The 18,649-nt window shown below is 32.0% G+C and overlaps 2 protein-coding genes across 3 annotated transcripts in view; one reads left to right on the forward strand and one right to left on the reverse strand.

The window, feature by feature from the left end:
• The window catches only part of LOC140873370 (18 kDa seed maturation protein-like), a 90,940-nt gene that overhangs the window by 52,742 nt on the left and 19,549 nt on the right, over window positions 1-18,649 (reverse strand). The window lies entirely within an intron of this gene.
• Window positions 11,859-16,553, forward strand: LOC140873229 (protein EMSY-LIKE 3-like). Of its 2 annotated transcripts, none has more exons than XM_073276274.1 (9): window positions 11,859-12,109; window positions 12,885-13,087; window positions 13,201-13,557; window positions 13,644-13,832; window positions 14,822-14,890; window positions 15,316-15,531; window positions 15,618-15,686; window positions 15,769-15,826; window positions 16,237-16,553. In XM_073276274.1, exons 1-9 carry the CDS (start codon window positions 12,082-12,084, stop codon window positions 16,251-16,253), a joined length of 1,206 nt encoding a protein of 401 aa, XP_073132375.1. In that variant the 5' UTR covers window positions 11,859-12,081; the 3' UTR covers window positions 16,254-16,553. The 2 variants fall into 2 exon arrangements, with proteins under 2 accessions (XP_073132375.1, XP_073132376.1); XM_073276275.1 differs by having other exon boundaries at window positions 13,650-13,832; window positions 16,237-16,552.

Raw genomic sequence — 18,649 nt, forward strand, 5'->3', positions numbered from 1 at the left:
AAATGAGCACAGTTTCGTTATGACCTCAGTAGCACACTGTTTCTTGATATCCCTCGATAATATGGCTAGAAACACTCAAATATTGACTAAATAACTCTGGAAACTCCGTTGCATGTACTTAGGTATGAGAATCTCAATTCTATGTTAACTTATATGTTTAAATTAAAAATTTTTGCAACCAATATTTGTTGTGATTTTTATTTATAAATTACGTAAATAAAACACAATAAAATATTGTTTTGATATGATATTTTATAGTTTCTAATTTGTAATCATTTTTTCCAAAAAATGTTTTCTTCTGATTTACATGTATAAATTACTTTAATAAAATATGGTAAAAGATCATTACAATAAGAATATGACAAAAGAAAATGGTACGATAAAATAGATATTTGTAAGAATTTAGAAGTTAAAATCTTTTAATTTTTTTTAAAAAAACATATTTTATCTAAATTGGTTAATATGAGTATTTAACATGAATTAATTTTTTTCCAAAAGCCGTCTGTTGTGGCGAGGAGTTAGACAAACCCCTACCCGTTTATTGATGAAGAAAACATAAATACATGAAAGAGAGGGAGACTAAACCAAAACCTCTCAAGATTACTACAATTACAATAATGAAATAAAAAATAACCAAAAAGCCAGAACTAATTAAGAGTTATAAAATTTTGAGGAACTACGATTTAAGGTAGACCAAATGTGAGACCCCTGCCCCACATAGCAAAAATGAAAGCTTTAAAATTAGTTTAAAATGGGCTACAATGGACTTCTATAGCAACTTGGGTTAATAATTTTAATTAAAGCGAGAACGAATAAAAAATAGTTTTTATAGGGCATATTGTGTAGTCGCGCAAGCGCGGACATAGGTCCGACGCGTAACATAATTGGTAACAGAGCCGGTCACCTGCAGGAACCATGGGAAATAAGTGCTATACGGGGTAAAGTGCTTCGTGCGTGGGAGCCATCTCTTGAACCTAAAGGAGTCACCTCTAGATTCTTGGTGCTGGTGGATCAGTTAGTGCGAGGACGCCGTGTTCTTGTTCTGAAGGAAAGATGATTACGATACCCCTGTCCCATATGAGAAAATAAAAGCTTTAAAATGAGCTACAATGCGCTTCTATACCAACTTTGGTTAATCATTTTCGTAAAGCGAGGACGACTACGAAATAGTTGCTATAGAGGCTCCTTGTGCAGTCGTGTAAGCGCGGGCCTGGGCCCGGGTCGTGACACCAAACATTAAATGTTGAAATTTAATATTATTGTTGTTATCTTTTGTTGAGTTAATTAATTTTATAGTAGGTCTCTTGTGAGACGATCTAAATGATTTTTATCCTTTAGACCGCTCAATCTTGCTCATATTTAAAAATAAAAATAATATTTTTGACATTAAAATTAATAATTTTTCTGATGTGATCTAAATAAGAAATTAATTTTACAAAGTTGGCTCGTAAGATTGTCTTACTAGAGTTTTTGTTTTAGTTTTGTTTCGAATTTTAATTACTCAATCACACGTGTTTCCCCACGTGCAACGCACGTGCACGTTTTCTAGTAAATAAAAATTTATTGACAAACACTCTTGTTCTCGATGTCTGTGTCGGTGTCGTTCCCTAATCCAAAATATTTTTTTACGGCGTTCATGATTGAAGATGATATCGTGACACTGAATTATACAAATGCATATATTTTCGTGGATGCAAATAAAATTTATGGAACCCTAAATTCTAACTATGACTAGACTTCCACAAAGTCCGTCCCTACAACGAATCATAGAAGAGTTGGGGAATGGGCAACATTTGACAATTGCGATGTGTTAGTTATTACATAATTAAGACTAAGAGTGATTATATATTGTTGGGTCGACCTATAATTAGATCCCACGATTTTGATCGATTATTAATCTAATCTTCTTTAAATTGGCAAGTTGCCAAATATTTGAAAATTGGGAGCCAATGATTAATGTACTGTTATGTTTACGTATCACCAACAAGAAACCATCAATTTCTTCATGGCCTCCTTGTGTGGAGCACATAAAGTTATGTTACTAAATGAATAGTACACGATAACATTAGAATACACCGTGTTGCGAGAAAACGTCTCAAAAAATCCACTCTAATCTCATTATTTCTGGCATAATAAGTCATTTTTTTATGAGTTGAGTTGAACAGAAGATTCGTTTCACAAAATTAACTCGTGATATCAGAACATATATAAGAGTTTTCGTGATAACATTAATTAAACATTTAAGTGTAACAATTTAGGCACATAAAAAAAAAAGATCGATCATCCCAATGTATTTTTTTCATTCCGTCTTTATCAACTCGTGATTTGTGTATATTTTGTCAATGGTCTGGTAAAAATTTTGCAAAAATAAAGTTGTCATGCGGCTACTCCACACACAACGTACGTAGAATTCGACTATGTATGTGACACTTCTAACGATTAATAAGTACTTGCTACAAATAATATTTTACTACTTTATTTATTTTCTTGAATTGAAGCAAAATTTAAATTTTAAGATTCTAGTTAATTACATGACGTAGTGGACAACTAATGCTATGAAAATCGAAGGATATTGTGTACGAAAAACCTAAAGCCACAGAAAATGGAGTTCGATTATTCATACATTATTTAGTTTGAGCTGGAGAAGAGGCCTGGTGCTACAACCAGAGCATGACTTTTAACCTGTAATGGTAGGAATAGATTCTAAATTTGGCAGCTCTATGCCCTCTATAAGTCTATACACAGTCTATTGGTCATTTTGGAAATTATTAAAGGGGATCGCCACAATAAGTGAGGAAAATTGTTTTTTTTTTTTTAATATATAGAATAATGACACAGTACATCGTACATCTATATTTATCAGTTATATGAGCGTGATTTATTGTTATTATATCTTAAGATTTTATATTCAATGTATAATGAGATTTTGACAAGCAAAATATTTTTTTGTGAGGTTAGAATTAATATACAAACGTTGGCTTATATATAAGGGCAATTTGCTAAAAAATCCCCAAATGCAAACATGTTTTACTTTGGGGTCTCTAGTCATAAAATGTGGTACAAAACAATACAAGATGTGGTATAAAACCATAAAAGATGTGGTACAAATTAACAAAAAATATGGTACAAAACAATACAAGATGTGGTATAAAACCATTAAAAATGTAGTACAAATTAACAAAAAATGTGGTACAAAAAAATGGCTAGAGAGTGCAGAGCAAAACATGTTTGCATTGGGGATTTTTGAGCAATTTGCACTACATATAACATACTATATGATTTGATGTTATTCAAATTTTTTTTTTTTGAAATTCCGAATTATCGATCATGTTCGTGAGGAGGGTCGAGAGCTTTCACAATTGAACAATGAAACGTTGTCCTATGATTAGTGGGGGATTTTATCTGAATCTTAGAAAAATAACATCATCTAAAAAATGTTGGTGCAAAATATTAGTTACACACGTATTTTTATACATCATGAGAATAATTTATATGTTATATAATTAATGTGGTAAATCGTAAAGCATTTGATTTATGATTAGTGAAAGGATAATTATTCCTTGATATATTTCCATATTTTGAAATATTATAATATTGTGTTTTGCCTTTCTAGGATTGTTAGTTAATATTGTGTTTTCTATCTTTATGCTTGATATATTTTAAACTAGGAATATTTTTTATTTGAATTGAGATAAAATAATATTCATAGATTTAAAATATGGTTTCTTGGATTAATAGTTTATTTTAAATTAGGATTTTTTTTGAATGGAAGGGATATAATATAATTTTCCTATATTTAAAATAAGATTGTTGCGTTTAATTGTGATACGAATTATCTTATATTAATTATCTAGATTTAGTTGTTTGATATTTCTGGTAGGAGATATATTTGGACTTATTATAATATATATCTATCTCCTAACTTATCTTTGTTTCCTTATCATTGCAGATTCAAGTTTGAATTAAGGAAAAAGGATCAAAACTTTTTGGAGATAAGTTGACACGCTTAAATAGAAGAAAGAACGTAGAGATCAAGGGGCTTGGAGAAAAATGAGAGAGAGCAGAACGTGGTGTACAGAAATAGAGAGTTTGAGCGAGATAGAGAGAGCGCACCACAGAGCTTCATATAGACAATTCAGAGATACATTCACGAGAAATCAAGAGCTCTGAATTGAAGAAGAAGATCGAAGATAGCACAACAGTGGTTGTTGCATTTCTGTATTGTCGTGAAGTTTTTCCAGAACACTTGGAGTACTTTACACTTGCAAAAGTGTTGGTCGAAAGACCTTTTGTTGTTCTCATATTTCGGCAATCAGAACCAACTCCTTATTCGGTTTTATTGTTCTACTTTTAGTAGACTTTTAAGGGAGTTGTTTTTATTTATTCTTTATTTTTTCACATGCTTTGAGAAAATTGATTTTTACAATAATTCACTAGTTTTAGGGTTTGTAAAACTCTTTGATTATTTTCTAGTGAAAGTTTTGCCCTGAGGCGCTGCAAGAGTATTTTATACTCTTGCTTAAATATTTGAGTCTGATTTGTTTGGTTGCTTATCTATTTTATTCATTTCTTTCAAAAATTCTGATGCATGTTAATCAAGGTGTTATTGAAGATGTTGTCAACACCTAGTGACAACATCTGAATCTGTTTTATGTGCAACCTTTTATTACTTTAGTACTTGTGCATATTGACCGGAAAAATCGGTGTGATAAATATCTACTGGCAAGCGCACCAGGTCAAGTAATATTAAAGTGGACTGAGAGTCCAAATATCGATCCCACAGAGACTGTTGTCAATTCTCAAGAATTAATTATTTTACTTAATTTAGACAAAATAATAAAAAACAATTTGATTTAAATAAAATAAGAAAATAAAATAAAAACTAATTAAGAAATACGAATAAAAATAACTAAAGATAAAAATAATTAAAATAAAGACAACCAAGACACACGTAGGTACCGAACAAATCTTGTAACATGTAGTCCATTCAGGACTCAGATTTAATCTTAATTCACGGGAATTCTCCTAATTTGTTCAAAGGACTATTTCTAGAACAATCAAACCTATTCAAATATTGATGAACTAATCTTTCGTAATTCTAATCAAATTTGAATGCATTAAATATTTGTGAAAATTCAGTTTACACCCAAATCGCACACTGAAACCGAATTCTATTTCTAGTCGATTTTACAATATGTTAATTATCAAAGTGATCAAAATCAATGCCTCATCTGTCGACTTGGAATCGATTAACATGCAAGCAAACAGTTGATCAGACTATTCACAAGATAAATATAAATCTAACAATCAATAAAATAAAATCAACTCTGAAAAATCCCAAACAACATCCAAGTTTTCTACATGAATTTGTTCGGCCCAATCACGCCATCTTGGTTGAAAATAAACTACTCAATAATTAAAAACAATAATTCAAAAATAAAAATAAAAAGAAGAAAAGAAAGAAGAAATCTTCTCTCCCAAGCCTTGTAACAGTAGCCGCCTCCTCTTCTCCGTTGAAATTCTGAAACTTCGAAACCCTTATAAAATATTTAAAACATCTATTTATAGTGTTTGGAAATCCTCATAATTAAATCCTACGCGAAATATAATTTCTCGGATTTTTAATATTCTGCGACACGCGCGCGTGCGAGGAGAAGCCTCGCGCGCGCGCCTCTTCTAATCACCCTCTGAAAATCCCTTCTACGCGCGCGCGGGTCATGAGCTTGCCCGCGCGCGCCTCGCCCTGGATGCCTCTGGAATTCCCTTAGGCGCACGCGCGAGCAAGAGGCTCGCGCACGCGCGCCTTGTATGCACAGAAATCCCAAATTTTTCTTAAATTCCTACAAAATTCAACCAGGTGAGTCTAATGCAAACACATAACATAAAAAATTAATAAAACTTACGAAAATAACTTAAATGCATGCAAACTAAACATAAAGTGCTATAAAATAATGCATACCAAACACACTTATCAACACCCACATACTTAACTCTTGCTCGCCCTCGAGCAAGACATGCAAAAATAAAATGCAAACAAAAACATAAGTAAGGATGATTCATGAGAGTTCAAAGCCTCTGAGAAGTTTAATCACAAAACAAAAAACACAGACATGCTCTCAACTTTTCATAATACACCTTCGGTTTAACGTGAACGTATGTGTGTGAAATGTCATTCCAGTTTCATACAACTTAGACCGAATTCGTTTCAAAACTGCTTGGCGACCTATGACAAATCAGTGCAATTTTCACTCTTCAAGTGCCCATTCCTTCCAACGACCTCTAGACAAACCCACCTTCCTTGAGATAATAAATTACACACCTCCGGATTTTGCACCCGGTATTGCTTTAGCCCCAATAATTACCCGCTGACTTAGCTATAACTGGCTAGGATACGAAAAATCATTCTATTTTTTCTTTCTAATCCCCTCGTCTATAGCCCGGATGGAGCATCAATCTCATTGAATCCGCATACTTAGCCTTAAATTTAATTTTTTTTTTTAGGATTTTAATCCTTTCAAGGCCCGAATGGAATTGAATAATTTTTTTTCCTCTAGGTGCGCCCAAGATCATAAGTGTCTTACTAGAGCCTCATCAAAATTCATAAAACACAATCAAGATCCACAAATCACCTATTGTCGTGCAATGGTCAAACAGACAGAAACTTCATCAAATCTTTCGCTACAATTCACTGGTCTAACATTAGTGCTTAAAAATATTCACGGTTCAACCTACAGTTTCTCATACCCAGTCAAGAGAAATTTTTTTTTCAAAAATCCATTTTTTTCAAATAAACTTCATCATCATTGGCTACCATAACTCATCCTACTCATGCAAGAAAACACAAACGAACTTAAACAAACAATGTGAAAACAAACACGAAACATGACAGATGCAACACAAACAATGCAAATAAACTATTCTACCCCCCCCCCCCCCACCCATACTTATCCAAAGCATTGCTCTCAATGCTTCAAAACAATGAATAGAATGCATAACAAACACACAAATGCAAAGACGAACAAAAAACACAATGAGAACAAAAATAACACTCCCCTGATTTTTAATTCATCCTCTTCCTTCTTGATAGTATCAGCTGGGACAGAAGCAACAAACTGTGTATATCGGCAGACTTGACAAACTGGAATGGGAAAGAAGTAAAAATTAAATAAAAAAAAAACCAAGAATAAAATAAAAAAACAAGGGAAAGAACTCTGGGTTGCCTCCCAGTAAGCGCTAAGTTTATAGTCTACAGCCCGACTATGCAGAAGCAACCATCAAAAAGCGGCTGCCGCCCATAGTAAGAATCATACGACTCTACGTATGGGTCTTGATTTCCTTCACCCTCAAGCTTGGCGTGATATATACTTTGTAAGCTCGTCGGTCCAACAACACTTGTTCTGAAATTTTTCTTTTGGAAGGAGACTCCGAATCTAGGCTGAAGATCATATAGGATGGAATACTGTGGGATTGGCGTCAATGGCAAGAACGTATCTTCTAACGGTGTACATGGAACGACCACTGACGAGGTAAAATCTCTATCCTTGAATGGTTCTTCCTCCTCCACTATCATGTTTGGCTCATCCTCACAAGAAGATTCATCAAAAATGATTTCTTCATGCTCTGGCTCAGTTACTTCATTCAATTGGCAGATATCCAAAATTGGTTCTCTAATAAGCGTAATCTGTTCATCTAAAAGACTTATGCGGCTTTCTAAAAATTGATTTGTCTCTGTCTGTTGCCGCAAAAAATTCTCCAACTGAGCCACATAATCTTCGGAACGCCCTATACACTCTTCTTGATGCTCTGGTGGTTGGTTCGCAAAATTTTTAGAGTTGATATCTGGAGGATATTGGTGACTCCAACCCTGCAGTGAAGGATCACAATGCCAATGGTAGTCAAAATCTGTCAAATCGTTCAACAAGTGCATCGCACTGTCTTCATCTCTTCTAAACAATTGACTGCCAGTGGCCAGAGCTCCAGAATCTACCCAACTTCTTGTAATCTCATCCAAACCACCATATAAAATTTTAGTGAGGGTGTAAATAGAAAACTGATGGCATTGAAATCTGTTCGCCAAATCATTGAATCTCACCCAAGCAACATAGAAATGCTCCAAGTATTGTTGGCCAAATCTTGTGAACACCTGTCGATGGTCCATCTCCAAGTACCTCACAAGCAAAAGAGAATAAAATTAAAATTAAAATAAATAATTAAACAAATGCAAGAAAAAAAATCTAGTCTCAAGCAAATAATCTATCCTAATATTAACTAAACAGTCCCAGGCAACGGCGCCAAAAACTTGACCGGCAAAATTGGTGTGATAAATATCTACTGGCAAGCGCACCAGGTCAAGTCATAGTAAAGTGGACTGAGAGTCCAAGTATCGATCCCACAGAGACTGTTGTCAATTCTCAAGAATTAATTATTTTACTTAATCTAGACAAAATAATAAAAAACAATTTGATTTAAATAAAATAAGAAAATAAAATAAAAATTACTTAAGAAATACGAATAAAAATAACTAAATATAAAAATAATTAAAATAAAAACAACCAAGACACACGTAGGTACCGAAAAAATCTTGTAACATGTAGTCGATTCAGGACTCAGATTTAATCTTAATTCACGGGAATTCTCCTAATTTGTTCAAAGGACTATTTCTAGAACAATTAAACCTATTCAAATATTGATGAACTAATCTTTCGTAATTCTAATCAAATTTGAATGCATTAAATATTTGTGAAAATTCAGTTTACACCCAAACCGCACACTGAAACCGAATTCTATTTCTAGTCGATTTTATCGATTTTACAATATGTTAATTATCAAAGTGATCAAAATCAATACCTCCTCTGTCGACTTGGAATCGATTAACATGCAAGCAAACAGTTGATCAGACTATTCACAAGATAAATATAATCTAACAATCAATAAAATAAAATAAACTCTGAAAAATCCCAAACAAACATCCAAGTTTTCTACATGAATTTGTTCAGCCCAATCACGCCGTCTTGGTTGAAAATAAACTACTCAATAATTAAAAACAATAATTCAGAAATAAAAATAAAAAGAAGAAAAAAAAGAAGAAATCTTCTCTCCCAAGCCTTGTAGCAGTAGCCGCCTCCTCTTCTCCGATGAAATTCTGGAACTTCGAAACCCTTATAAAATATTTAAAACATCTATTTATAATGTTTGGGAATCCTCATAATTAAATCCTACGCGAAATATAATTTCTCGGATTTTTAATATTCTGCGACACGCGCGCGTGCGAGGGGGAGCCTCGTGCGCGCGCGCCTCTTCTAATCACCCTCTGAAAATTCCTTCTACGTGCGCGCGGGGCATGAGCTCGCCCGCGCGCGCCTCGCCCTGGATGCCTCTGAAATTCCCTTAGGCGCACGCGCGAGCAAGAGGCTCGCGCACGCGCGCCTTGTATGCACAGAAATCCCAAATTTTTCTTAAATACTACGAAATTTAACCAGGTGAGTCTAATGCAAACACATAACATAAAACATTAATAAAACTTACGAAAATAACTTAAATGAATGCAAACTAAACATAAAGTGCTATAAAATAATGCATACCAAACACACTTATCACATATTTACTTTTGAGTATTTATATTGTTGGTTTGCTGTTAATATTCACGTTTTAATATTTCCGCTGCATGTTGTATATGATGTTGTCAACACCTAGTGACAACATCTGGTTCTGATAATTTTTATGAACCATGATATCCCTTACAATTAGGATAATATTTTTAATGTAGATTGGACTTAGTCATAAAGCACGTAGCTGAAGGGGAGGGGGCAAGCAGCAAGCTCATGAAATCGACAATTGACGATATGACTCGGTAATAAATTAATTCTCAATATTATTTATTTATTTATTTCCTCATCATACATGAGAAATACTCCACTTTAAAAAATTGTTCGTTCAAGCTTATTATACGAACTACTTTTGCTCAGCCGTCAAATAAGTTCGTTCAATTGAATCCGTTGCGAACAAAATAGAGGATTTTTAATGTTGGATAAACGCTCAGCAGATTTTATGAACGAATTTTTTAAAAAATTATAAAATTTTTATCCAAACACATATTTTAGATATTTTCAACTTATAAAATATCAAAAACATTTTCTTAATTATTTAAATTTCGTTTGGACATGTACTTTAAAAACGTTTTTAGTTTTTCATAAATAAAAAAGAAACTTAAAGTATGTATTTGGATACAATTTTTATAAAATATTTTTAAAAGTGTTATTCAAAAATAGTTAGAATACAACTAAGAAAAGTAAAAAAATGACATCTTTACTTTTTTCAACTTATAATAAAATATCACTAAAAAAAACTTATAATAAAATATAAAAGTCCGTTGGGCTTTTCAAAAATGGGCCATTGTTGTTTTTATGTAGCCCAAATTATAAATAAAATGAAAAAATTACAGTTTTAGTCTTTATATTTTTACATAAAAATGTTTTTTATCCTTAAATATTTTAAGGCAACATTTTTAGTCATTAAACTTTATAAATTGCAACACAATTAATTCTTATTGTTTTTTTTAATGGTTAAATATATTTTTGGGGACTAATTTATTATATTTTTAAATTATAGGGACCTAAATAAATAAAAAAACATGAAAAATAAAGATCATAAATAATCACATATCTACAACATAAACATTTTTTTGAGTAACATATATTTTTTTTAATAATTTTATTGTATATAAATAAAATTTATTACAGTTTTTTATTTAAACAAAAAATATCTACTTTAGAACATGGAGTTTTTGCTTAAAAATAATCGAATATGTTTTTAAAATTAAAATATCTTATAAATATTTTAATAAGAACATTCTTAATGCGTTTTCTAATAATTTTTTAAAATAAAATTTATTTATTATATTTGATATTAAATAACTGATTTGATATCAATTTTGATGAATTATTTATTTTTATTTAACAATAAGATACGAACTAGATAAATTTTAATTTTCTTAAAATATCAAATATGAATATGCAATATATATAATTATGGTTGTAAATATTAAAAGTTAATAATAAATTACGAAGAATAAAAAATATATATGGTATAAAAATTAATCTTGAAACTCTAATTTTAATTTTAGTTATTTTTTAAAATATTTCAATTTGAATATCTATTCTATTTTATAATGAGTAATGCTAGATGTACACCTCGGTGTACACCTTGGTTTACACCCTTCCTTATTAATTATAAAACTTTCCTTGATCAACTAGATATTTATTTCTTATCATAGGTATTTTTGCAATTAATGAGGGAAATTGAAAAAAATTTAAGTAAGGGTGTAAACAAGGTGTACACTACAAGGTGTGCGTCTAGCATTTTTCTTTTATAATAGTTGAGAGACACATAGTAACTGCTAACATGAGGACATCAACTTTTGTTTTCAATTTTACCATCTCATTCTATTTCTATCCATTATTCCACTAAACTTTCCATTCACTCTACCATAAAAAAAATACATATAAAAATTACTTTTATTTTACACACGCATAAGCGTGTGCTTTTTTAACTAACAAAGATAAAACATAAAATATTTTTGAAAAAATAGAGTTTCATTTACTATTTTTATGTTTTATCTTCTCACAATATTTAATTATTAATTTTATTCATTTTTAGTCTTTAAAATTTAATAATATCATAAATTAATTATTACAAATATATTTAACAATAAAATAAATGACAATGACTAATTTTGCTATAATTTTTAAAGTTTAAAGACTAAAAGTGTTGTGGTTAAATATTTAGGAATCAAAAATGTTTTGATATGAAAGTACGAGGGGTAAATTGTATTTTCTTCTAAATTAAATTTACTGCGAGTATCGAAGGATAGCGAACCGGAGAGGAACAGAAACGCATTTCACGTTCGTGCACGCCAGGATTTTACGCCTTAATATTCCTTTATTCAGTGTCAAATTCGCTTGTCTGTTTCCAGATAATGTATCGGTGTTCTTTCGAATCGATTTGAAGAAAACAGAGGATTTCTTACGAACATATCTCTGTGGGATTGAGGAAATTTGAGAATCATTTTGGTATCGTCTCTCTATGGAATATGAAGCTATAGACAGCAGTGGTATGCCGTCTTCCTTGTTATCGCGTTGTCTGTTTATTTTCTCACTGTGTTGGTCCCTTATGATATCGGATCTTAATCGAATTAGTGGGTTTTGATGAAATAGTTAGGGTTTTTGGTAAGTTGTGTGATATTTCTTATTATAATGTTCTATCGATGTTGTGGGTGCACGTATGAGAAACTTATTGTTGGTTTTTTTGTTTATCCTTTTACCTTTAGGGAATTATAGTGTTGAAATTGTAGGTGACAATTTATCCAGTGAATTGTAACGAGATATATAATTATGGGGATTTCGTTAATTGAGGTTTCTGGGTTTCTCTGGCCTTTGGATCCCATCATTACAAATTGAAAATTCTGTAGGTAGCTAATTTTGTTGTGGGCTTCTGCTATTAATTTCTGAAGTTGATTGAGCATTGATGGGCCAAGGTAAACCCTATTTCTATAAGGACTTATAGTTCCTTCATTGCTGGGTTTATATCAGTCGCTCTAGTCACTTCTCTAGTTTTCTCAAGAAGAGCTCTTGTCATTTCCTTTTTATTTGGAATGATAGTGGACAAGGTAGCCTAACTCATTGTTGGTGAATGATTGTTTGTGTTAGAAATTTTATTATAACCTTTTTCTATTGTTATTAGTTCTTGCAATCACATTATTGTTTTCCTCACAAGTTATGTCTCAACACTTATTGCAATTTCCTCACATTTATCTCTGGAAAACATGTGTAATTGAAATTTTCATTTTCTGATTCTCACACCTTGATTGTCAATTGAAATAAGTTCAGGTACTGATGATGATCGTCCCCAGCTGCAGTATAATAGAGGTCCTGTTGGTGGGCGTGTTGCAGAAAATGGAAGAGCATTGGTAGGTTTATCATCGTATCAAAGGATGCAAGGTGATATGGAGTTTCAAATCCACAATCTGGAGAAAATAGCATATGGTGCAGTTCTACGAGCTTTTAAAGCTCAGTCCAATGCCCTGTCTTGGGTATGTTGTGTTTCTTTGCCCATTTCTTGTTCTCTGGAGTTATTTGTCCATGATACATCTCAAATTGGTTGTTTGACTTGGTTGGGATGGTTTCTGACAACTTCTTTCCTCAGGAGAAAGAAGGTCTGATAACAGAACTAAGGAGAGAACTGAGGGTTTCAGATGACGAGCACAGAGAAACGCTTGCTGAGGTCAATGCAGACGAGCTCATTCAGAGAATCAGAGAGTGGAAGGAGGCAGTTGGAAACCGCAGTGCTGGGGTCAATGCTCCACAGCATGTCAGCAACCAACTACCCAGTCCAACAATTTCACAATCTCGGAAAAAGCAGAAGACATCTCAGCAAGGAAATCAATTTGGCCCGCCATCTCAATCTTTGCATCCTCAGTCGGTAACCTCTAACGTGACACCTTTACCTTCAGCTGTAAAACGGGGACCTCCCTTGGGACCGGGTGGCCGAAGGATTAATGCTGTACGTTATGGAAATATATATGATTTTGTTGAACCTGAATTTGACTTTTATATGATTATTTAACATTCTCTTCCCCTTTTGGATAGGGTCAGCCTGCTTTTCCATCTGCGAAACCCATGCAATATGAGTTTACCGATCAATATTCAACTGGCGTTCCTGTGTGTGACCCAGCTGAAAGCATACGTGACCCATTAATTGGTAGGAGGGTGATGATAAAATGGCCTGCAGACAATAATTTTTATGAGGCACTCATCACTGATTACAATCCTGCAGATGTATGTTCTCTTTTATTTTTTCTTCGCTTTTGTATATATTGTAACCTCATGGTTTTGAGAATATCCTCAACGTGTGTATTAATAAAATTGATTGTGCCTTAAAGTGGAAAACTAGACAAATTCAAAGGTTATGTTTCCTGTGATACGTATGAATATACCAAGATAAAGTTTCGCTCGTTGGGTAAATGGAATAAAACTGTGAAACATAAAAGGGAATGCTTTTAGTCTGATCTATGTCCATTTTGTGTTCGGATTAAAGGATTGGCTAAGCAATTGCAGATTTTGTGGTTCATAATATTAGACTCAATATCAATAGTATGTATCTCTATTTTATATATTTAGGGGGAGAGGGGTAGACCATTTTTTTGGTTAGTTGGTGTGGCCTTTTTTGTTTTTTGTTTTTTGTTTTTTGTTTTTTGTTTTTTGTTTTTTGTGGCCAATTTCAAAAATTGCCAAAATACCCCCAATCGGTTTTGATAATTTATACTGCAAAGAAAAGTTTGAAAATATCAAATATTGTACAAGCACGGAACACTTGCATTGGACCCCTAGTCATACATAAAGTTACAGCGTGCTTGGATGATTTAAACTATTCAAATTGATGGCTTAATTATATTCACAAAAATTCTTGTTTTATGTTGTGTGAACTATGAATCTGAAATCTATAGCAAACTCCTCCAATCAAAACATATTTTTTGTATTTGCTTCTGGTATTTAGTTTTGCAACTGTGGACTTATAAAATCAAGCATTTAGGAAAGGCATGGTCATCATTGAAATCAATTGGTATTGTTAGACTGCATGTCTTATGGCCATTTTTCATTATAATAATATGTCACAACATTGTCATTGTTCTTTGTTTTTCATCTAACTTATAGCCGTCTGTTCTCTTATGGTCTTCATGTAGTTTCACAAACGCTAAATCATATATCAGTTAGTCAGGCAAATCAATTTTGATTGGCAATAAATGTTTTTTTCTTTTTGTTCTCAGGGCCGTCATTCTCTGGTTTATGATAGCAACACACCAAATGCAACCTTGGAATGGGTTGATATTAAGGAGGTAGCTGTCTTTTGTTTCTTGCGTTGGTAGTTATTTTTGTGTGATGTTATGTTGATTGTTGTGTTGCCCTTCTTAAATGCATCATCAATTTTGCCACACCCAATTCTTGGTACAATGGAAAGTTTGCCACAGTTAATTTTAGAACAAACCAGCTCATCTCTTATATGTTGTTGACAGAAACCAATTTTCAAGCAGGGGGACTTAACATAAATAATTTTGTATTTAAGAAGAAATAAAGTAGAAGTTAAATAAGTGAGGTATTTGAATGTTAGATGTCCATTTTTAGAGGTTGACTGACATGTGTGGACTATTAGTTATGAAGTTTGTTGCTTCTTTAATTTAATTCAGACCACCTTACCATTTTTTGTTGTTGTTTTGCTCCTCTGAGTTGTTCACTATTTAGTCATAGATTGATCCCAATGCAGGTTCCCCCTGAGGATATTCGATGGGTGGGTGATAATCCTTTAATATCTCGACCAGGTGAGGGTGGGGTACAAGCTGGCGGTGGATCTGAGGCGGGAAGAGGGAGGATATTTTCATCAAACCATATTCCAAATGAAATTCGAACATTACGGAACGGGGTCGTCAAGGAAGATTTGGGAGAAATTGAGATATTTCACACAGACACATTGATAAATAAGGTAATATCAAGGATTATCTTGATGGATACTGGGGAGCTTGGATTTATTTTTTCCTTCTTTTCATTTCATTTGTTTTTTGATGGCAGGTGAAGAAGGTACTTGATGCAAGTCACCCTGATGAACTAGAGATGGAGAAAGCTAAGAAAATGCTCAAGGTTGAGATTATTTCCAGTGCAAGAATTCTAAGTTTTTTCCTTTAATTTTTGCTCATCAAGTTTATGTAATTTGCTGATGCAGGAACATGAACAAACATTGATCGAAGTGATAGCAAAACTTGCAGTTGCATGTGATAGTGGTAATGATCACATTTCCTTAATTTGTTGTGTGTAATCTTGACTGTATGATGGTTTGATTGAGTAAATAATACAGTGATGAACATATCTCATGCAACTTCCTTACCTGTGTGACTGAAATTTGGCTTCTAAATTGTTTGCATATAGAATATTACAGTTCGACAATTCCATTGTAGTAAATCTCTGCTGCTAGCATGTGCTTTTTTTGTACATGTTGCTGTTGGTGAAAGTTGAAACACACCGTGATGTGTCAGTATCCCTCCGCTGCCACTTTGAGATGTATATAGTATAAACTGAAGCTTTTAACCCAGACAGTAGTTATAACGTGTAGCTTACTGTTCTGTTTACCAGCAAGAACATATCCATGTTTCTAATTATCCTTTTTGTGGTTGCATTTCAATGATTTTTTCAGATGGTGAGCATCCTTGATCAATGGCAGACGGCACCACATCGGTTATTTTTGCTCGAGTTGTGATCTTGAGATGATACAAAAAGAGCTTGGTGGTGGTCAAGAATTGGTGAGGTGCACGATGTATATTTGGAATTTTATATTTTTTTAAAAAAAATTATTTTGAATTTTATTAAAGTTTGCATCTTTATTTTTTGGTTTCTGGTCGGGTGCGGTGTATCACAGGATCAATATTTTAATTGTAGTAATATCGCAATTTGCGGAGATTGATTGAAGTTATGTAGGCCTATCAACGATTACCGAAACAGGAGTATTATTTAGATTTTCACACTTAAATTTGACCAATTTAATTTGAATTTTCAGTGGTAATTTAACGTGGATAAAATATTTACCGGTATAACTACTATTAAATATTATATTGAAAATAGTTAATTACTTTTTTTTTTTTTTTTAAAAAAGTTTTGAAAATAGTTAATTACTTGTTTGATCGCGACAATTAAAAAATCCCAAAAAAGATAAAAGAGTCAATCTTGAGATTCAGCTCTGTCCGTCTATAGCCGTCAAATCAGTTGGCTCGGTACAGCTGGTATTGCGTCGGCCTGTCTGTAGGTGTAACGGGCTGGCCCATCTACTTAGCGGGTTACTACTTCAACCCAACTCAACTAACAAAAAAAGGTAACCCAAAAAAAAAAGATTTTATTTTTTAAAAAATCGTATATAAATTATTATAAACAATTTATTTTTAAAAATTAATCTACCGATAATTATTATAATTATAAGAATGTTATAATTCATTAATCATACATAAAAAGTGTAATAAATAATATAACCATTAAAAAGTATATTACATTTTAAGACAAAAATTTCTATTAGACGATCTCAAGGGTCATTTTTTTGAGACGAATCTTATATGTGTTATTCATTAAAAAGTATTACATTTTATGCCAAAAAGTATTACTTATTATTATAAATATGGGTAGAGTTGATCCGTCTTACGGATGAGACCGTCGTCTCACATGAGTGTTACTCTTCCAACGACCTGACCTGTTTTCAAAAAGTATATTGTTAATTTTTTTGTTTGAGATTATTTAATAATTTGTGTTTTAAACTATTTATTTTCAAATAAAATATTTGTTTCTTTTACTTTTTATTTTAACATTACTTTTTATTCCTTATGGTTTTTTGTAATTTCATTTAAGCAATTTTGGAAATATCTTAACGAACTATGAGAACCTCACTTTGATAAAAGAATAATGCAATGATGATTGTTTTCTGTTGCTAATTATTTTTACTTGATTCATTTTTAATGTAAAATTATGAATAGTTGTATTGGAAAATAAATCTAGTTTTTATGTAAAATATCTAACAATTATATTTGAAAATACTTGTGATTATTTTTTATCTTCTTTTATTATAATTTGTAATTTATTGTTTGAATCAAGGACGAAGCCAAGGGGTCTGTAGTTGCATCCGTCCTCTCAAATTTGTTCAATCTCTAATATATTATACTTCAAATTTACAATAGTAAATATACTCACATCGTCTCTGTCATCCGATAAAAAAATCATTTTGATTTCCCTTAACTGAATTTTGACTTCATAACTTGAATAACACACACATAATTAAAGAGGTCAAATACCCCAATATGGATAATTTCATCTTACCATGACAAACACTACCCCAATGATGTATTTAAGGATGAAAATTTATCAAATTTGCAGTGTCTATTGAAAAATATTAGGATCAACATGTATTGATAGATCTCAACCCTTAAATCTACATTGAGGTACAAATATGATCTCACTTTTCAATAAATACAGACATTTTTCAATATACAAATATATGCAATAGTTTTTAAAATATATTTAGAATAATGCTATAGGTACAACCAATATATCGTACAACGATATTTACAACAATTATGTCGTGATATTTTGCTATCATCTCGTGAGATTTTGATATGATATCGTGAGATTTTGCATTCAATGTATCGTGAGATTTTGATAAATTAAAATTTTGTATTGATTTTTTTGTGGTGTAAAAATTGTTGTATAAATTTGATTATACATGTAGATTGCTCATATATATAATATGTTAATAATACTACCTCTAGCAAATGCCATATTTTTTAAAGCTAAGATGGAATTGGATCCTCTGCAGTGGGGACTCCCACATCACCATATGCTTTGGGATTAATTTTGGTAACATAATTAATTTATGGTAATTGTTTAAGATTTGATTTTGCTCATTTTTTTATGTTCCCACGTTTGAAAATTTTAATGATTTGTTTTTCTAAATTTAAAATTTGTTTTACTTTATTACTTTGTATTATTATGTAGATTGATACATAAATTTTATTTCTTAGAATAATAATTAATGATGATAAAATTACAAATAAAAAGTAGTATTATTATTT

This window comes from Henckelia pumila, unplaced genomic scaffold (genome assembly GCF_033568475.1).
Source record: "Henckelia pumila isolate YLH828 unplaced genomic scaffold, ASM3356847v2 CTG_525:::fragment_3, whole genome shotgun sequence".
Taxonomy (NCBI): Eukaryota; Viridiplantae; Streptophyta; class Magnoliopsida; order Lamiales; family Gesneriaceae; genus Henckelia; species Henckelia pumila.

Coding starts and splice junctions, on each gene's coding strand:
- LOC140873229 (XM_073276274.1), top strand. CDS start 12,082: ATGGAATATGAAGCTATAGACAGCAGTG. Junction 12,110..12,884: donor TGAAGCTATAGACAGCAGTG/GTATGCCGTCTT, acceptor AAATAAGTTCAG/GTACTGATGATGATCGTCCC. Junction 13,833..14,821: donor CTGATTACAATCCTGCAGAT/GTATGTTCTCTT, acceptor TTTTGTTCTCAG/GGCCGTCATTCTCTGGTTTA.